This window comes from Prionailurus bengalensis, chromosome C1 (genome assembly GCF_016509475.1).
Source record: "Prionailurus bengalensis isolate Pbe53 chromosome C1, Fcat_Pben_1.1_paternal_pri, whole genome shotgun sequence".
In the NCBI taxonomy this organism is placed as follows: domain Eukaryota; kingdom Metazoa; phylum Chordata; class Mammalia; order Carnivora; family Felidae; genus Prionailurus; species Prionailurus bengalensis.
In genome coordinates this window covers 2,222,688-2,243,064 of record NC_057345.1, presented here as the reverse complement: position 1 = coordinate 2,243,064, position 20,377 = coordinate 2,222,688, and the positions used below count along the sequence as shown (strand labels likewise).

General features: G+C 55.2%; 1 protein-coding gene across 6 annotated transcripts in view; it reads left to right on the top strand.

Annotated features, from left to right (window-relative positions):
* The first annotated feature begins 154 nt into the window (after positions 1-154).
* The window catches only part of CEP104 (centrosomal protein 104), a 35,514-nt gene continuing 15,291 nt past the window's right edge, over positions 155-20,377 (top strand). For 2 of the 6 annotated variants that reach the window (XM_043573604.1, XM_043573607.1), the window contains exons 1-14: positions 157-375; positions 859-1,013; positions 4,119-4,269; positions 7,027-7,200; positions 7,592-7,730; positions 9,495-9,557; positions 9,865-9,941; positions 12,795-12,963; positions 13,404-13,559; positions 14,720-14,941; positions 16,670-16,864; positions 17,467-17,634; positions 18,228-18,401; positions 19,964-20,140. In XM_043573604.1, the coding sequence (XP_043429539.1) occupies positions 4,157-4,269; positions 7,027-7,200; positions 7,592-7,730; positions 9,495-9,557; positions 9,865-9,941; positions 12,795-12,963; positions 13,404-13,559; positions 14,720-14,941; positions 16,670-16,864; positions 17,467-17,634; positions 18,228-18,401; positions 19,964-20,140 (1,827 nt within the window). In that variant the 5' untranslated portion in view covers positions 157-375; positions 859-1,013; positions 4,119-4,156. Of the gene's footprint in view, positions 376-858; positions 1,014-3,146; positions 3,411-4,118; positions 4,270-7,026; positions 7,201-7,591; positions 7,731-9,494; positions 9,558-9,864; positions 9,942-12,794; positions 12,964-13,403; positions 13,560-14,719; positions 14,942-16,669; positions 16,865-17,466; positions 17,635-18,227; positions 18,402-19,963; positions 20,141-20,377 lie in introns of all 6 variants that reach the window. The other 4 variants (XM_043573606.1, XM_043573608.1, XM_043573605.1 and 1 more) reach the window with 3 other exon arrangements.

The following is a 20,377-nucleotide window of genomic DNA, read 5'->3' as shown; positions in this document are numbered from 1 at the left end:
CGGGGACTTCATTACCCAGAAGGCCTGGGGAAGTGGAGCGGCAGCCCCGCCTGTGCGCAGGCGCCGTCCTCCCCGAGACTCCATTACCCAGAAGGCCCGGAGAAGTGGAGGCGGGGAGACCCCGCTTTGTGCGCAGGCGCGGCCCAGCCCGGCCCGTCTGGTTGTCATGAGAGCGGCGGCCGCGGCCCTGGCGCTGGGCGCAGGCGGCCGGGGCTGCTCCTCGGCGGCCACCGCCGCTGCGGCTCGGGGGTGCGGGCCGGCCCGGGGCGGTGGAGGAGGCGCCGCCTGAGCTCCGGAAGCCGCTGCCGAGGGGCGGCGGAGGGCCCTGGGAGCCGTGAGGGCGCCGAGGTCCGGGCGGGCCTTCCGTTCTGACAGGTACCGGGAGTCCCGACGACATCGCGCGGGGCCTGGCGGTGTGGGCGCGGCCGGGGGCCGGAGGGCGGAGGCCGAGGGGCTTGGGGGCAGGGGCAGGGGGCCGGGCCCGGGAGCGCGTACGGAGCGGGGTGCCCGGGCCCGGGTGGGCGCTGCCCGCGCTCCGCCCGCCGCAGCCCAGGGTCCGGCCTGCGGTTGCCTCCAGTCGGCGTCGCATTTAGCGTCGGGTACTCTCTGCACGTCGCGACCTCCGTGTTCGGGCCGCACGGCTGACGGGGACCCGAGTGAGTGAGGAATGCGGTCGTGCCGCCGTGCGGGTTCGGTGCGGCTCCCCACCCCCGCCTCCCCACGCATCTTCGGTTTCGGACGTGCGCTCGGCGGCACTTGCGGCCTTTAAGATTACTTGGCCAACCGTTCTTCACCCGGCTAACAGTTAGGTTTCCGCAAAAGAACAATGGAAACAAGGTTTGTCTCCTAATCTTGTAGCCAAACGTTCGGAAGTTGCTGAATTGTTTCGCTTTGATTCATGGAGGTCAACGATCCTGAGAACATCTCGGAAAGTTGCGTTTTGAGAGACTTGGTGAGGCTACCGCTGAGCTGCCTTCCTCCACGCAGCCGCTAGCGTGTGCCGCAAGGCCGAGGTGAGAGCCCTTGCTGCTGCTGCCACGGTCCTACCTGCCGGGAGCTGAGTATTTCGGGGAGCTTTGATTTTCCCCAAAATATCAGTGGTGAGGTTCACAGAGGCTGATAGTAGCGCCCTGTAGTAACACCCCAGGTATCACGCAGCCCTTGAAGATTCCCACAAAGGGTCCCACAGGGTGCAGGGTGGAAGGGCCGTGGAAGAAGGTGGACAGAAAGGAATCGTTTCCAAACAGTGGCGTAGTGTTGTCCTCGCAGTGCCCAGGCGTTCCTCCTACCTGGGTCCTGAAGGCCCGCACTCTGTCTGGGGCTTATGAGACAGTGTAGTTAATGGACACCTCCTTCGTTAGGACTCTGGAAGTCTCACGTTTAAGTCTTAGCACCTTAGCAGAGAGGACTGCTCAAGGGCAGAGACTCCGGAACCCGAGCGGCTAAACACAGATTCTGCCCACACAGCTTACTACCTGTGTAACTTTGAGCAACAGCCTGTCCGTGTCTCAGCTTCCTTATCCCTGAGGTTGGCGTGACCACAAACCTATGTCAGTGTGACGAAGGTGTAAGTGTGTGTGTAGGGCTGAGGACAGTCCTTGGCGCACAGCAAGTGCTTCAAAGGTAGTGTCCACATGATCACATTCAGCTGAAGGTACCTCGTAGACACCTACAGTTCCAAGGTGGAACAGGAAGTCGTGGGCCCTGCCCTTGAAGGTGATTGAGGGATTTAGGGGCGCCTGGGTGGCTCAGGCGGTTGAGCGGCTGACTTCGGTTCAGGTCATGATCTCACGGCTCGAACAGCTTGTGCAGTGCAGAGCCTGCTTCGGAGCCTCTGTCTCCCTGCCTCTCTCTCTCTGTCTGTCTCTCTCTCTCTCTCTGTCCCACCCCATTCGCACGTGCACACACACGGTCTCTTGTCTCTCTGTCTCTCAGAAACATAAAAAGTTTTTTTAAAAAGATGATTGAGGGATTTGAGGAATTCAGAGCAGAGACCTAGAACTTTCAGTTCGGCTGGACTTCAGAATTCAGGATAAGAAGTGGGGGTTCAAACAGCAGACTGGGTCAGGACACAGATGGCCCTTCAGCCCGGGATAGGGAGCACATCTGGAGCTCTGAGTGAAGACACAGATGCTGATGAGCCCAGCTGGGCGTTGGGGAGGAGTGCTGCAGACAGGGAGACTGGGCCACAGGCCACAGTCGTCCCCTAGAAAAGAGTGGGGGAGAAGAGGACATTCAGTCCCAGTCAGCCATCTGCAGGACGGTCGGGGCGTGGGGAGTGAGTGCAGGCTGAGAGCCCCTGCAGAGGACAAATCCCTGCCCTGGTGAGGCCAGAGGTGGGGCTCCACCCGCACCCCTGCAGGCCCACCCCAAATATAATCACTGCCTTTCATTACCTTCTGGGCGAGTTTCAGCTTTCCTGCGGTACTGTGACATCCTGCAGTGAGCTTGCGTCAGAAATAACTAGGCTCCCTAATGATGGTTTATTTTTCTATTTGGGATGCCTTTGTTCCCACAGCCCAAGAAACGTTAGCAAGTACCAGCCAGTAATTTATGCACGTGGGCCTTTTCAGGTTCAGAATGGAAGTAAAAGAAAGATCTAGATCACGCACCAAGCACATTAAAATAAGCAAAATTTCACGCGGGATATGTTTATATGTCACGTCCCATTCAGAATTTCAGTTGACAGTATGTCCTATCCCAGAGAACTTTCTGGAGAATTCTTGATTATCCATGTTAGTGAGGATTCTTCTGATTGCGGATACTTAAAGGTAGTTCGGATTGGCTTACTGAAGAGGAATTTGATTGGCTCAACGACTCGAAAATAACCCGAAGCTTATGAGTAGTTTGGGCTTTAAATGTGGCTGAACCTCAGGGTTCCCAAGGTGGCTGTTGCCCCGTGTCAGCCCGCTCTCTGGCAGGACCTCCCCACAGGAGGCTTCCAGGAGGCCCCTGGGAAATATTCTGCGGCCATAGCCCCAGCAGGAAGAATACTTCTCTCTCCCAGTAGCCCCGGCAGAGTCCTTGGGGAGAGCCTCGCTGGTCCAGTGTGGGTCCTGCTCTCCTGTTCCCGTCCCTGAACTAGCTGCCGGGGAGGGACGTGGAGCGTGCGGGGGAAACTGCAGTCGGGTGCCGTCTTCACACAGGGACAGGTTGGCAAAACCAGACGTCGCAACATCCACCCTCAAAATGATATTCAGCTGTGAACGGTTCACTAAAAAATGGCATAAAACATTCGTTCGACCAGTGGCTAAGTATCTGCTACGAGTCAGTCACTCCAGCAGGCCCCGGGTGCCACTTCTGCATCCGACCCGCCTCCCTGGAGTCCTGCCCTCCCTTCTGCGGGCGCGTGCTTGCCGTCCGCCGTTACCACGCTGCTGATCAAACTGCCCCTTTCCTCTGACTTTTGTGTAACTTGTTAACACGCTGGTTACATTGCTTTCTCAACTCAGATTTAACAAAAAACAAAAACTTGGTGTTTGTATCTTAGCAAAACTGTGTTTTTACCATAACAAAGTGCCACAAACTGGGTGGCTTAGGACAACAAAACTTTGGAGGCTAGAGGCTCGAAATCCAGCTGCCGGCAGGGCCACGCTCTTTCTGAAGGGGCCACCGCCCCTGCCGGTCCCAGCTTCTGGTGGTGACAGCAGTACTTGCCGGGTCGGGTCATTGGCTTGTAGACATATCGCCCCGGGCGCTTGGCCCTTTCCTTGGCTGTGTGTGTGTCTGTGTCTCCTAAATGGACCCTGGTGCTGCTGTATCGGGCCCGCCCTGCTCCAGGACGCCCTCATCCCAACCTCATTACATCTGCAAAGACCCTATTTCCGAAAAAGGTCATATTCACAGGCACTGGGAGTTAGGACCTCAACCTATCTTTGGAGGGACACGGTTCAACCCACTACGTGATCATGTTTTTAGGACATGTGTTTGGGAAAAGTCAAGGTAAATGATCCCTTAAGTAGAATTAGAGGCTCCTGTGAAAAATGCTTAACAAAAAGCTAGATTCTTTCAAAGTGATGGGGGAATTCTGAATATGTTGTGAATTATGTCGTCTGTTAGCAAAGCACGAACTGACCCTTTCCGTGGTCTAAAATGTTGCCGATTCCTTTCTCTTAAAGAAGCCTTTCCTGCCCTTACAACCAGCCCAGCGCCCAGGATGCCGCACAAGATTGGCTTCGTTGTTGTCAGCTCCTCTGGGCACGAAGATGGCTTCAGTGCCCGGGAACTAATGATCCACGCACCTACCGTCAGCGGGTGGAGGTCACCGAGGTGAGGTGGGCCGGGCAGGGGTGGGGAGGGGGGCGAGGGCGGGCCGGCGGGCTCCCTTCCTGCTAAGCTTCTGCTCTATTGCAGCTCAGGCCTCAGAACCACACTGCTGTTTTCGTGCCGCGGTGCCGTCTGCGTAGTGATGCAGTGGGCGTTTTCCCTCTTTCTATGTTTTTAAAGAAAATTTGTTGGATCTTTTTCCCTCAAAGCATTAAGTGACATTGGCTTCAGAAACGCACAAATACGGGGAGAGGGCGGAAACTCACCGGCCACGGTTGTTGAACTGTCTCCCCTGACTGTCCGCCGGGCCTCGCGTCCTCACTGTGCCCCGTGCCGGCTTGTGTGTCTGCGGGTCCCTGCTTTCACAGCCGAGCTCCTGTGGGCAAGGTTTTGTTAGCCCCAAACTTTAACCAAGAACGTCTCTTTCAATTGATCGTCTCGAATATTTGTACACCTTTTAAACTGTCCGTTGCTTGAGTAACATTATACGAGTTGGTATTTTTCTGAAACTAAGCCTTTTCCTTAGAGGTCGTCAGTCTTCCCCAAAGGCGAAACCATAGGAGTCCCATCACGCAAGTGCCTGACAGGCTTCCTGCCTGTGGGGCCAGCTCCCCAGTGCGCCCCACCCCTCCCCAGTGTCCACGCCTCTCACGCTTCCCACCGTCCCGTTGTGGCCTCTTCAGTGTCCCTCAACGACAGCTTTGATACGTGCACAAACTCTTTAAGCTGCATTTGAACAACTGAGTCACAGGCCTGGTTTTTGAAGGATTTTAAAAAGCCTAGAACTTCTGATTTTGTCTGGTGTCTTATTTTTCTTTAAATAATTTTGGAGGTTTTTTTTTTTTTTTTAAACATACTGTAGGATTTTCAGAGTGTCCTTGTGCCCAGAATGATCTCACCACCGAGTATGACGTATGTGCTTAGCATTTGAAAATAGTAACTATCTTAAACGTCTAAAGCCACACTTGACCACCGTGAGCGACTGAGGAGTGTTCCAGTCACAAGCTGCTGGGTTCCTGGTTCCCGGTGTTCACTAGCTGCCTTCTGCCCCAGAGCCATCTCTCTTACGAGCTTTTCATCTTTGAAACCTCAAAACCTTAGTGCTGGCAGATTTCTGGTGACTGTGCCTCTGGGGCGAAAGTCCATCAGATCTGTGCTCACCCGCCCCGTCACCCCTGCCCGTCCCTTGGAGCTAGAGCTGGACTTAGAGGCTGAGCAGATTCTCCTGCATTCAGCCTGGTGTTCCTTTGTTCACTCTTCCCTTCCTCTTTTCTGTGTGCTGCTGGGAAGCAGGCACTCGTTACGCAGCAGTGGGGAGGGAGGGAGGCCACAGTGGATGGGGAGGAGGGCCCCAGCTGGCAAAGCAGGGGACCAGGAGACTGGCTACACGGGATGGGGGAAGGTGGCAGGGGTCAGGAGTTTTTGTCTGTCACATCTAATAACATCTCTGGGTGTCTGCGTGGAAATGTCAGGTCACAGCTAGATCGTAGGCTTGGACCCGGGCAACGTTTAGTTGGGGCTCCTTGACGCAGGAGGTTTCTAAAGCCGTGGTCAGATAGGCCCCCTATGGTGAGTGTGGGGAGAGGAAGGAGCCTGGAACCCAGCCCAGGGGAGGGCGCCCTAAGGTAGGAGGAGGCCAGGAGCTGCGGACTGAACAGAGCAGGACTGGGAAGTCCACTGCACATGGCCTTGGCCAGAGTTGGCTGTGACAGCATATGCCCTGCAGGGACTGGGGAGGGTGCGTGAAGAGCTGAGCTGGTGGCCACAGACAGCTCCTGTGTAACATGGGCAGCCAGGCCCCGGTGCAGTCACAGGAGGGGTTTCTTAGGATGGGGGGGGGGGGGGTCTTAAGAGTGCGTCTGTGTGTTGCTGGAAGTTTCGGGGGCAGGCTTGCTCTAGCACTGTTCAGGAGGCTTGGGGGGGGGGGGGGCGGGGCACCAGCAGGGACACCGCCCCATTCGGGGAGTGAGCAGCCCCACCTGAGGTTCTTGTCTTCTCAGTGGGGAGGGAGGCGCCTGGAGAGGTGGCGGAGGAGGGCCAGGGAGCACAACCAGGGGGCAGGAGTGAGCACACCCTGCAGGCCGCCGAGCCCCTTCCACCTGTCCCCTCCTTGGGTGCGTCCCCCTCCCGGGGCCCTGGATGCCCCACCATTGTGAGCCGGGGCGCGCCAGCTCAGCGGGCGCGGCGTCTACTGCCCAAACGCTGTGCTCTGTTGTTCATCGTGATCAGATCACGCAGCGTGAGGGCTGTGCTGACACTGCGGTTCTCTGACCTCCAGTATAGGTTCTTAACGCGCTGTGTCACGTACTAAGCAAAATTAGAGGCTCCACAGTGGCCAGTCGCAGGCTTCTGCGGACCGCCAGGCACACGTGGGCCTCGCTCAGTGTTGATTCTTGCCCGGCACCCTTCGCTCGGGATTCGCCAAGCAGGTGGTTTCCCTGAAGCATCTGCGTTCCTGGGGAAAACCCTTCGGCCCTGCTTGCCCACTAGAACAGCCTCTTAAGACGGAAGTATTGATCTCATGGTAAACCTCAGGTTTCATTTTGGACTGTTTTCTACCGTGAAAAGTCTGACTCACGCAGGTCGGGTGTGAACTAGAGCCTCAGCCCCTCCTTGCGAAGCTGGAGGCTGGAGGGAGCAGCCGTGCCGCGTGGGGCCCTCACGTCAGCACCCGGACCGCCTTGCTACGTGGGGAGCGCCACGCACACGGCTGGAAACCGCGGCCGTGACCGTGTGGAGAAAACAATGGTTTGCTTTCAGATTTTGCCAGTTTCCGCAAGAGATCGTTCTCCAGATGGTGGAGAGGTGTCGAATAAGAAAGCTGCAGCTGCTCGCCCACCAGTACATGATCCCCAGCAAAGTGGAGTTCTACGTCAGCGAGAGCCTGCCCGAGTACTTCGTGCCCTACCAGGCGGAGCGCTTTCGAAGGCTCGGGTGAGCGTGACCTGGAAAGGTCTGGTGGGAACTGTCAACCCGACTGCCTGTCTCAGTGCGATGCAAACCAACGGATCACCCCCTGCGGTTGGTCCTGTGTCACAGACTTGTCTCTGCTGCCGGGGGACATGGTGTCTGAGCAGCCGCCCCACGTAGAATATGCTCTGTTAGCAGGGCTGTCGTTTTCATCCATAGAGCTCGTCTCTGCCTTCAGATCTAGAACTTGTTTTAAGAAGCCTGGTTAGAGTGCAACTTCTGAGCTTTTTCCCTAGGTCTTTCCACTCTAGACTTAACTTGTATTTAACCCTGTGGAGTTCAGTGGTAGCAGCGGCCACTTCCACTGCGCAGGACGGTCCCTGTCAACATGACTCTGGCGCGTGCTCTCTTTCAGCTATGTCTCTCTCTGTGACAACGAGAAGACGGGCTGCAGAGCCCGGGAGCTGAAGTCTGTCTACGTGGACGCGGTGGGACAGTTTCTCAAGCTGACCTTTCACGAAAACCACCTCAACAAGTACAACATATATAATCAGGTGAGACGCGGGCCCTCCCCTTGACCGCCCCCTGCCTCCTGGTGGCATTGCGTGGGCCCGCACCCCTTGGCAAAGACACTTCAAGTCTTTCTCTAAGGTGGTAACTTTTACGGAAGGGCGGTAGGCCGTTCCGAGCCACGCTGTCCCATCAGGAGCCGCTGCCGCACACGGACGTTGCACCCTGGGGGCCTGGGCACCCAAGCGCGAGGGGCTGCGCGGGTTAACTGGACACGAGTTCAGAGGCTTCACGTGAGGAAGAGAGTCATTTCCACAGTGAAGTGATAATATTGTGGCCACGTTCAGTTTAAAATCGACGTCATTCTTTTCACAGTTTTTTACTGTGTCCATTAGAAAACTTGGGGCATCTGGGTGGCTCAGTCGGTTAAGCGTCTGACTCTTGGTTTTGGCTCAGGTCATGATCTCGCAGTTTGTGTGATCGAGCCCCGAGTGGAGTTCCACACTGACAGTGAAGAGCCTGCTTGGGATTTCCCTCTCACCTCTCTCTCTGCCCCTCCCTTGTGTGCACGCACACACTCCCTCTCTCTCTCTCTCTCGAAATAAATAAACTCAAAAAAAACAAAAAGGAAATTTAAAATTACCTGTGTGATTTGCACCGTTTCTGTTAGAGGACACTCTTCTAGGTAAACCCACTAAATTTTGCAAGATAAATCAACTCCCTGGTAGAAATTGGCGATGTGATGAAATGTTGCATGTAGTCCAGCTCCAAGCAAATAACTCTCATCTTTTCCTCCCTCCCTTCCCATCTTTCTTTTTCTTTTCTCTTTTTCAGTTTTGTTTTGTTTTGGGCATGATTAATGTAGTAGAAATCAACTGTGTCCACAGCAGACTTTTAATTAGCACAGATACTTTCAACACTCCCTGCCCCCTCCAAGAGGAATGGAAACATTCCACCAAATCAAAGTTTTATATTCAGCCAGTGAGTTAGAGCAAGCTCTGAGACGTTACTTGGTCCATTGCAGCCATGCTTGACCGTAAACTAGAAGACTGACACTTTCTCCTCCCCATCTTGTGTGTGTGAACCTGCAGTTCCCCTCACTTCATTCTGGTAGTGATCCTCAAGAAAGGGAGGATGTGGGAAGGGGACTCCTCCCCCTTCGGGGAATCACTGATCCAGACAGACTGAGCTACGTCAATGTCGAGTTTCAGTTCGTTGTCTAGTTTACCAAGATCATGTGGATGGGCCCCAACACTTGACTGTGAGGAAGCAGTTCAACACGAGGCTGTGTTAAACCTGTGGAGGTTTTGGGGCGGCTGGGGGGGCTCAGTCGGTTACGCTTCCAACTTTGGCTCAGGCCATGATCTCACAGTCTGTGGGTTCGAGCCCCATGTCGGGCTCTGTGCTGACAGCTCAGAGCCTGGAGTCTGCTTCAGAGTCTGTGTCTCCCTCTCTCTCTGCCCTTCCCCCGCTCGCACTTTGTCTCTCTCTCTCCTTCAAAAATAAATAAACATTAAAAAAAATTTTTTTTTAATTAAAAAAAAAAACCAACCTGTGGAGGTCTTTTAGCCTTTATCGTTTTAATATATTTTAGACGTTAAAATAGCCACTCGATTTGGTATTAGAATATCAACTTATGTAATTCGTAGAAACTATTCGTGGTAATTCTATACACTAGAATTCAATACACTTGGCATTTTATAATGAATGTGCTTTGATGTACATCATCAGTATGAGTGGGCAGCTTGTCTTAAAGGGAGTAAGTCACAAATCTGATACTTAATTTCTGTTGGTCAACTCTCCCTTAGGTTGCTCTGGTTGCAGTAAATATCATTGGAGACCCTGCAGATTTTGGTGATGAAAGCAATATTGTAAGTTTGGGAAGTTTCATTCCTAGAGAAGAAAATGTATTTCTAGCAAGAGGGGATTGATCACTTTTGTCACATAAAGTGTCCTCTTGAAAATGTTTATAAAATTGTCTGTTGAATAATTAGCAGATAATTTTTAGTAGCTATAGTGTATTAAAGTTTCTTTCACTCAAGAATTTGAACTGTCCTTCCAAAAGACTAGGGTCCTTAAAGCCTGCTGACACCTTCCTATCACGTCACCTCTTAGTTAAGGTTTTGTGTTGATCCTGTTTTCCTCTGAGACGCTAAGCAGAATGTTTTGCTCCCAAAGACCTCTAGAGAGAAGCTGATTGATCATTATCTGGGGCACAACACCGAGGACCCAGCTCTGGAAGGAACTTGTACTGGGTAAGAGTCCCTCCTCCCAAGGCCATCAACTCCTGTGACGCTCCTCAGAATCACCAAAGTGTGAGTCACCTCCAGAGGATTCTGGACTCAAGAGCCTCTCAGTTCAATTCTGAGCTAGATAAGCCACTGATGCGATTGACTTAAATACACTTAAAGATTAAGGTCACTGTTTTCTTTAGCACGTCTTCATTTATTGCCCTTCAGAGACATCTTCATTTCTCGTGCGCTCAGGTATTACTGGAAAGTTCCTAAAATGTATGCAGGTAAAGGATCTGTCCACCGTGCTTTGATATTTTATTGGCACAGGCAACTTTCTGGGTAAGAATTAAAGGAATTAGTTGACCCAAATTGTCAGTTCCTAGAGCCTTCATCTTATGTCTGCTTTAAACACTCCCCGCTCACACGCACCCCGTGACGGCTGGGCTGCAGGCCCGAGGGAGGCTCCCCTGGGAGCGAGGCTCACTGTCCACTGGTGTGTGTACTTGGGACACAAGTGCCTCCTGAGCCACAGAGAGAATCTGTCCATGTTTTATGCAAGCAGAGGAGCCCGGCTTAGGAATGAATTACTCTGTGTCAGCAGTCTGGACTGCCTTGCTTCCTGCGGAGCGTCCCCAGGCCCGCCGCCTGGCAGTTACGGCATGGGTGTAAGGATGTGAGTAGGGACACTGTCCCTACGTGTGTATAAAAATAATGAGGAAAGTGACCTCTCACCTCCACAGGCCGCTCGGCCTCCCGCAGACGCTCCCTGTGCCCCACAGGGTGACAGCAATGCCCTCCTTACCTTTCCGGGTGAGGACTGACAGTGATCCCTCCACGTCCGTCAGCACCACCCCCCGGACAGCTCCTCGGCTCTGCCCTCAGTGAAGCCCCAGGGGTAGAACAGGGACCGCCAGACCCTCTGGCTGGTCTTAGTAGCTCCCACAGAAGTTCTTTAGGTTATTTGGACTCTGTTTACGTTAGTTCTTTATCAAGTTAGCCCGCTGGAGCGGTGGTGCACAGCGTGCCCATCCTGACGCATCCGCAGGGCTTGGCTGAAGGCACAGAGAGGTCGGTAGAAAGCCTGTGTGCTGTGTCGTGCGGCGGCACCAGACATAAAGGTGCCCGGGTCACCGCCACGGGGTACTCGTGGACCGTGGGGAGACCCGCGCTCCTGAAACTGCCCAGCGCCCTGGAATTGTGACCAAGGGGCCAGAGGACAGGTGCCACTCTTCTCTTTGTGGCATTTTCGTAACGAGATGGAGTCTTTGCTTTCATCTCTAGGACTTCGGGGCAAAGCAACTTTGACTGAAGAGTATAGAATACGTTTAGGCGGAAATGGTTAATCTTGTACCAGTACCAAAGCATGTTACTGCCTGGTCATCACTGACCTTTGTTTCTTTTTGAGAGGGAGGGCAAGAGTGAGCAAGGGGCAGAGAGAGAGAGGTGGGGGGAGAATCCCACAGAGGCTCCACACCGTGCAGAGCCCAAAGTGGGGCTCAAGTTCACCCAACACAGGGCTCAAATCCCTGAACCGTGAGACCGTGACCTGAGCCGAAGTTGGACGCTTAACCGACTGAGCCCCCCAGATGCCCCTAGCCGTTCTCTCTCCCTTCCCATCATCGAGATTAATTGATGTTGTTCTAAGCTGCTGAAGCTGACCCCACCACCAGGTCTGGTGGAGTGCTGAATTCCAGGGGTGGGGAAGGGCTGGGGGGCTGTGAACAATGATATCAGACAACCAGACTTTTATGATGAGTAATATTTTCATCAAAATCTACCTATATATAAATTTTTTTTAATGTTTATTTACTTTTAAAGGAGAGAGACACAGAGTGTGAGCTAGAGGGGGAGATATGGGGGGGGGGGGGAGACACAGAATCCGAAGCAGGCTTCAGGCTCCGAGCTGTCAACACAGAGCCCAACGCAGGGCTTGAACCCATGAACCATGAGATCATGACCTGAGCCAAAGTCAGAAGCTTAAATGACTGAGCCACCCAGGCGCCCCCTGTATATAAAAGTTTCTAAGCCAAAGCTAACAACTGGCTTACTTTGTGTAGCTCATACAGCAGACGGAGACTCTGAAACATGTCCTCAGCATTTTTGTTGAGCGGTTACGTTGGCATTGCTGTTTTAAATGTTAGACCCAGGAGAAGGCTGCCAGCCTGCTGTGGAATTTGAAAGAAAGAGTGGGGTGACAGTTAATCATAAATGGGGTGTTCAGATAACCAAAAAGGTCATTTATTCCTGGAAGGATTTTTCTGGTCTCCCCAGGAGTTGGGATGTCCCACAGACGGACACTTAGAGGAGAAGGCCAGGCAAAGTGCTTCTCCATCTATAGCGCCCGTCAGAGGGTGGTGCTGGTGTCAGGCATGCTGGGCGCCTGGACTCCTGGCCCCACAAGTCAGACTCCTTAAGGATGGTGCATAGAAACATGTTCATTTTAGTTCGGGTTTTCCCCGTCCTTCAGATGATTGACGTGCACTGTCCTGTCCCCGGTGCCCAGAACAGAGCTGGGCACGGAGTCTGCACTCAAAGTATCTGTTGAAGAGTAAATAAAACGTTAAAAAAGAAATAGAATTTAAAAAAAAAGAAATACCTGTTGAGGAATGCAGCAAAGGCTCAGACGCCCCAAGTACAGTTTAACTAATGGCCAAGAGCATAAGCTGTGGAGTCAGAAAGACCTGCTTGCACTGAGAGCTGGGTGACCGAAGCCCGTCACAGTTTTTCTGAGCCTCTGCTTTCCCCGGGCAAGAAGGCTCCAGGAGCAGAAGTGGTGGGGGTGCCGTGTCTGCGACCCTATCTTCGGCACTGGACCCTCGGGGCTCCCTCTACCACTGCCCTGTCCACTCTGAAATACCCGTTTCGTTCCTTTAGGAAATCTGACTACATTTCTCCACTAGATGACTTAGCTTTCGATATGTACCAAGATCCAGAAGTTGCCCAGATTATACGTAAATTAGACGAAAGAAAACGCGAAGCTGTCCAAAAGGAACGTTACGACTATGCCAAGAAGCTGAAACAAGCTATTGCGGATTTGCAAAAGGTACTGCTTCTGGAGAGAGCGGCCCCCCCCTCAGTTCTGTGAGAAGGCCGCCCGTGACCCCGACGCGTGGCACGACCGAGGCCCGTGGACGTTTAGCGTGGGTCCAAAGACATAAGCAAAACGAAGTTAGGGACGGTCCGGCCCCTAGGTTAAGCGTAAGTGAAGGCACAGGCCCCGCCTCTTCAGACCTCGTCCTCCACGGCCGCGTCCCTGTCCTGAAGTGCCAGGGAACCCAAGAGGTTTATGGTCCCTGTGACTCGCGCAGGGTCTTAGACGCTGGGGCAGGGACACGCGGCGCCCCTCGTGGGCCCGCGTGGCTGCCGCTCCGTGGCCCCAGCCCCCCCGCGAGTGATGCCGTCACCCGAGCCTCGCGGGGCAAGCCGTGCGTGTGCCCAAGGCACGCAGGCCCGCATGAGGCAGAGTGGCCCTGTGTGCTTCAGGTGGGCGAGCGCCTCGGGCGGTACGAGGTGGAGAAGCGCTGCGCAGTGGAGAAGGAGGACTACGACCGCGCCAAGGAGAAGCAGCAGCAGATGGAACGGTTCCGCGGCCAAGTGTACGAGCAGCTGCGGCGGCACAGCCTCGTGGACGCCGAGCTGGTAGGTGCGCGGGCCGCCCCGAGGGGCCGCTCGCCCACAGCGTGCATTCGTGAGACGCACGCGGCCCCGTGGCGCTCAGGTCACGGTTCAGATGGGTGACCTCAGGGGCACCTGCGGGGACTCAGTCGGTGGAGCACCCAACCCCTGATTTCAGCCCGGGTCACGATCTCCTGGTCGCGGGTTCGAGCCCCGCGTCAGCCCGCTCAGGGTTCTCTCGCTCCCTCTGCCTCTGTCCCCTGCTTGTGCGTGTGCGCACGTGTGCTCTTTTTCTAAAATAAAACTTTAAAAAACTTTCTTAACTAAAAGATCCAAAGAAAAGATAGGTGACTTCGGCTCCCTCGGCCTCCGTGGGAGGTGCTGCTGGCCACGAGGGGTGAGACTCACGGGGGAGGAGGAGGGGAACGGGCCGGGGCCCGTATCTCCCCGCATCCCCCCAGCCCGGTTTCCTCGTTTGCCAGCCCTCCTCACGTGTGCCTCGTGGCCTCGGGAGCGTCGAGCGTGAACAGTCCCGACAGCCCCGGCTCGCTAAGACGGTCTCCTGGGAGATGCCGTGCCTCGGATCTTTAGAGCCCACACGGGGCCGTGGTGCCCATCCCACGTCACAGGCTAGGAAACTGAGGCCCAGAGCCGCACAACGGAGTCCGTGTGAGAGCGCGCACCCTGCCGCGGCACTGCCGGGCTCAGATCCGGCCCCATTGCTGGCGGTGTGATCTCAGGGCCAGTCCTCGGTTTCCTTACCCTATGTACGAGGCGTACCTCAACGGAGATTGTCCGGTGCACTTCCCTCCGTGCCCGGCGCGAGCTAACCGATGTCACGATGACACAGAGGCACCCGCTTTCGCAGCCACAGGGCGTAGCGCACGGCCGTGCCGGGTTCGGGTCTCGCCAGGCACGCTCTGCCCACATACCTCGTCTCTGCTGGCAGGTGTGCACGCGCACTTCCGCCCTGCAGTGACCCAGGCGGTATGCTGGTATGCCCAGGCTGGCGCTCTGGCGTGCCGCCTCTTCCATAGCGCACACAACCGTCGAGAGACAGGTCAGATGGGGCGACAGGACTGGGGGCCCCTCGGCCTGCCTCAGCTGTCACGCCCTCCCCCCCCCCAGCCCCCGGGAATGGCGCAGCAGCAGCCCCAGGAATGAAGGGTCCTGTTTCTCCCCAGGTGCGAAGGCCTCCCGACCTGCCCCTGCAGCCCCTGGCGCACTCTGGCAGTCCTCGCCACCAGCAGCCAGCACTCTCTCGACCGCGAGAGGACAGAGCCCCAGAAAGCCTGCGTGCAGAGCCCTTCCTTCAGGAAAAGCCTCCGGCAAATCCCCTGGGCCCTCCTCAGCCCGCCACAGCGGACCAGGCCCCGCCCGCCGCGGACCCTCACTTCAGGACCCACGTAGGTAACTCAGTTTCACGTTGGGTGCAGCACAATCAAGAGACACACAGTGAGGACCCGTTGGTGCCCGGGCTCTCCCAGCGCAGGGATCAGGGCACATGCCTGCACAGCCCCCACCCGTCCCGCGTTCCAGGACAGGGACGTAAGTGCCGAAGCCTAAGCAGCCGGCAGGTAATCACCCCTCCCGGGGAGGCCCTGTGTGCACTTGGACCGGCCGGGCCTCCCACCGCGGGCGGCCCGGGACACGCTGGCTTCCAGAGCCTGTGCTTCACCTGTAAGCAGGCGCAAGCAGCAGCTGGAAGGATTGCTTCCAGGAATAAATGAGACAGTGTTTGTGCGGCCTAACGTAGCTGCCTTCGGTAGACCCTCAGGACGAGTCACGCGCTTGTCACGTACACATGCAAGGTACCGTGCTTCCAGAATCTTCTGTGTTGTAGGTGACAGAAAACCCGGCTAAACTCGGGGCCTGCTGGCTTCAATAACGAGGGACTCGAGGGCCCGCGTAGGTTCGGGCTTGGTTTGATTCAGCAGCTCGGCAGTGTCCTCGACGCCCGCTGCCTTCCTGTCTCAACTCTGCTTCCTGTGGGTCCGAGGCGCCCTGGGGCTGGACCTGCCACGTGGCTTCAGGTGCACACGGCGTCCTGTCCAAAGGGACCGTGCGCACCTGAACGTATCCGTCACGTGCCGGCCCAGAAGTGTGACAGGGACCAGAGGAGGGCCTCACCAGAGCTCCCGTCCGTGCGCCAGGCGGTGTGGCCGGTGGCCTCTGGGTGGGGAGGCAGGGCGCCAGGCGGGCACGGGGAGGGTCTGCTGCAGCCTGAGGCCCAGGAAAGCCAGCGAGGACGGCACTGGTGTGGCTGCCTCCCCAGGAGCATCTTGTCTGTAACTTCGTTGCTTTAAGTCATATTTAATACCTCGGCACATGATACTCTAACGTCCCCTTTGTTACCACATCAACGTGTTTTACAGCAGAGTAGATTTTGGAAGATGAGAAACTCATTCTCACACACGGTGTACCCCCCGTTTATGTCTCAGTGGGTATTAAGTGTGAGTGAAGCGTCCCAGTGACACCTGCCTCGGGAAATGACTCAGCAATTTCTGCTCTCACTTAATTTTCCGGAAGTCTGCTACATACTTACTTGTCGAGTTGCGTGTCAGTCTCCGCGTGGGGATGAAGCCCCGGGAGGCGGGGAGTCCGTGTCGCCCACTGCTTGGGCCAGGGGCCCGACGAACACCTGTGGGGCTGAGCGCGCGCCCGGAGCAGCAGGAAGAGCAGAAGGCTGCCCTGAGGTCCTCGGCTGGGCCGCCCGTCTTCCTAGAAGTCTGCCGGATGACAAGCACGTTTAAAATGAGGCCTGATCATTATTTCTAAGTCATAAAGTATGGAAAAAAACAGAAGTCTTGTCAAGAAAACGCAATGACTTGTACCCTAGTCAGTTCCACGTCCTGTGAACTGTAATTACCAGCAGTGAATAGCACCTGACGCAGAATTCGGGCCACTTTGTTGTTAGGTCTGTAGTGAACTCAGAAAGGAATAGAGACCCTGTCTAATTTTTCCTATTAAATCCTACCGTCGTGTAAGTTGTCCTAATCTGATGAAACTGATATTTAGCGAAATACCGTTGTTCAGACCAGGTCAGCGCAGAGCAGTAAGCCTGCAGTGTAGACATGGTGTTGGCAGTGGGGGAGCCCCGCCGGAGCTCTGTAGCCGCCCTTCCTCTCCCGTAGCTCCAGGCCGTGCCCTACGATGAGCGGCCCCTTCCTGCTACCCGGAAGCAGCCTGCGGCAGCCCTGGAACCAGAGAAGAGTGACTGGGATAGCAGCGAGGCTCCCAGAGGAGCTGCCACTGGGGAGCCGGAGCCCTTAACAGAGAAGGCATTGAGAGAGGCCAGCGCTGCCGTGGACGTGCTCGGAGAAGCCCTGGTAACGAGCGGGCCCTGCGGGTGGGCACGGGTCACGGGGAGGGACGAGGGCGGGAAAGCGCCCACGGCTCTGTGTCTGAGATGTCCTTGGCTTCCTGTTGTCCTTGTTGTTCGATTGAAGCCTTCTGATAATTATTAATTATATAAAACAGATGCATAAGCTAGAACTTAAGATTTTATGAACGAGTATTGAAGATACTGTCTAGTATTGCCAGAGGCCATGTTGAAAATCTGCCCCACCCAGAACACCTGCTAACTCGGGGTTGGGGGGGGGGGGCGGTGGAAATGATGGCAAAACAAAACAGAGGACGGCAGTCTCCTCTTGAAATGAGCCCAGTGGGCCTCTCCCTGGTCCCCGGGCCCCTGGGCGCCAGCTTCACCGTATTTCTCCTGGCGGAACTTCTGATACTTTCCGTATTTCAGCAGGGCCTTCAGTGTTCTGCGTTAGAGAAATTATTTTTTAAGCGTATGTATTAATTCTGTTCTCACAAGAGATTTTTCTCCGTCCGGAACAAACAGAGGCTGGGGTCGCAGGGTCCTGGGGGGCGGCGTGACATCACTGAAACGCCTGCACGGAGTAAGGCAGCCTCCGGTCTGTGGCAGGTCGCTGGGGCCTATTCCAAGACGTGGTCGTACCGGGAAGATGCGCTGCTCGCACTGTGCAAACGGCTGATGCAGATGCCCGCTGGAGCCCCCAAGGAGGAGCTGAAGAACGTTCTGCGAGCGTCCATCTTCCTCGTGAGGAGAGCCGTCAGAGACCTCGTGACCCCAGTGAGTCCCCTCCGCCCCTCAGTGGCCCCGGCTCTACGGTTGAGGTGCCCCCGGGGCTCGGGGTAGCCCGGGAGGGGGCACGGGTGTCGCTGGGAATCAAGGTTCTGTGGCACGAAGCGTGCTCAGCGAAGGGCATCGGAGTCCGTCTCCGCCCGGCCACGCGCTCTGCTCTCGAACGGCACCAGCTTTGCCGCGCTCTTTAAAGCAGCGTTCGCTGAGGCCGGGCTCCCCGCGACCCGCAGGCACTCGGTTGACGTTTTTATGTTTCACAAGCCCGAGGAGCCCGGGGCCGTTAGCGAATCCCCCGACCCCACAGGGGCCGTGACAGTGAGCTCGCCCGGCGGCACCGCCGTCCGCATTTCCCCGGCCCGGCAGGAAGGTCAGGCGCTTGCGTCCAGGGCGAAGCGGGTGCCTCCTGACACGTGAGGTGCGGGCACGTGTCTTCCCAGCTCGAGGCGCCGTGTTCAGGAAGTGGTTTTCAGCTCGCCCTCTGCGGCCCTTCCCGCAGCACGTGATGTTCAGCACGATGCTCATGTTTATCGTTCACAGTAAATGTCAGAGGAGCGCCTCGGCTTTTATCACTTTCTCCTTAGGTCTTTCAGGCTTCTTTGAAATTGCTGAAAATGATAATTACACAATATATTCCCAAACACAAGCTGAGTAAGCTCGAAACGGCCCACTGTGTGGAGAGAACCGTTCCCGTTCTGCTCACCAGGACCGGAGACTCCTCTGCTCGCCTCCGGGTCATAGCTTCCAATTTTATCCAGGTACGGATGCCGCCGTGAAACTTGAAACGGCAAAAAAGCGTGTCACTCCAGCCGTTGGGCCTTGCGAGGTTCTGTCTCCCCAAAGAGCGTCACCCATTCTCCTTCGTGACGCCCTGCCCTGCGTCTCTTGTGCTCTGAAAGCTGAGTTTTGCCTTAGACGTAAACTTCGGTAAAGGATAGTTTGGCTCGTCTGGTATTTGTCTGCGTCGACACGCGCTAGTAACTTCTAGTGAGACTGGACGGAAAGCTGAACCAGAATAGGAAATCGGGGGCAAAGAGATAAATGTGCAATGACCTCAGTCTAAGTAGTTGTGTCCTTGCCGCAAACGAGCCTCCTCCAGGCCGGGCATCGTGGGAAATCCCGAGGGAGCTCTTGCCCCGAGGTCCAGGCTTGGGCTTCAGCAAGTCTATGAACCCCGCAAGTCCTGTACAACATTCTCAGAGGGATCCTTTTCAGTGTGAAGAACCACTAATCTCATTTTCTTCAACAAACCTGAGTTTGTTGAGTATGAAAAAGGAGGAGGGAGTTCTGCTAATAAGGTAAAAGTGACCCCAGAGTCCTACAAGACACCCCCTCTTGCTTGTGACTCGGTTTGGGGGAGATGGCAGTTTTCAAAAGGGGTGTTGAAAACGAGAGCGTGTCTTTCCTCCATGAAGCCATTTTTAAGACCTCTGGTTTCCGAGTAGTTTGGAGGTGCCGCGGTGTGGTGCCCTCGTCCAGCAGCAGGTCGCAGGGCCGGCCGTGAACGAGCTGTGGGCGGGGTTGGCCGCCCACGCACCTGTGATCGCGGGCAGAGTCCCCAGGGGCCCGGACGTAAAGGGAACTTCTGGAAAAGCCAGAGGCTGTTTGAGGTGGTGTGGCCTGCTGACTGTTAACGGATTTTCTTCTGTGTTGCAGCCCATATGCTTTAGTGTCTTACCGTTTTCTTTCTGTGTCTGGTTGCTGAGTGATAAACACGTTAATTACAGGAAGACGTGTCTGTTGCTAGTGGACTTACGTGCTGTCCTACGAGCCCCCCAAGGCCCCGTCCGCCAGCCGTCTGTGACTGCTGTGCTCTCAGTTGACGTTTCCTAAATAGTAGCACAGCACTCATTTCTTTGAGAATTTTAGAAATTAGAAAACCTTTTTCTTACAGTTGGGAAATCCTGAGAAATCTTAAGTTTTCGATCACATTTTGTGGAAGTCTTTCATTTATCTTTGGGTGATCATGGTTTTATTTCTCATGCTTTAGGGTTTTTTGTTTTTGTTTTGAGAAGGAGCAAGTGTGAGTGGGGAGAGGAGCAGAGGGGCAGAGGGGCTGGGAGGGAATCTTAAACAGCCTCCACGCTCGGTGCAGAGCCCGACACGGGGCTCAATCCCGTGACCCTGGGATCACGACCTGAGCCGAAATCGAGAGTCGGACCCTCAACCGACTGAGCTGCACAGGCTCCTTTAGGGTTTTATTTTTAATCAGTACACCTTGAATAGAAACACGAGCATATTTGGGGGATCATGCTAAATTATGCTACGTGGACTCTAGCGTTTTCCAGTAAAAATTGACAAGTTCTGTTGGTTTTTATAGGAAATGGCCTTGTTTAAGGAAGTTAGGTCTCTCCAGATTATCCCACCTTACTTGGTACAGCCGTTAAAAGCCAACTCTTCGGCTCATCTGGCAATGAGTCAGATGGACCTCCTGGCCCGGCTCCTGAGAGACCTGGGCACCGGGAACACGGGTTTCACCGTCGATAACGTGATGAAGGTAAGTGCACCTGTGTGTGTGCTGCCGTGGCCTCCGCACGGGAGGTGGGCCTGGGGTGCGGTGGGTGTCCGGTCACTGCCTGTTGAACGAACGAACGAATGCATGACCTCAGAAAGACAGTCACTGTTTCGTGTCACAAACGAGTGCACCAGAAGTCTCCCTGCTGTTGGCTGTGCCCCGAGTTGGTAACTGGTCTGTACAGGTCTTGGCCGCAGTGGACAGGTCACAGAGAGGCGG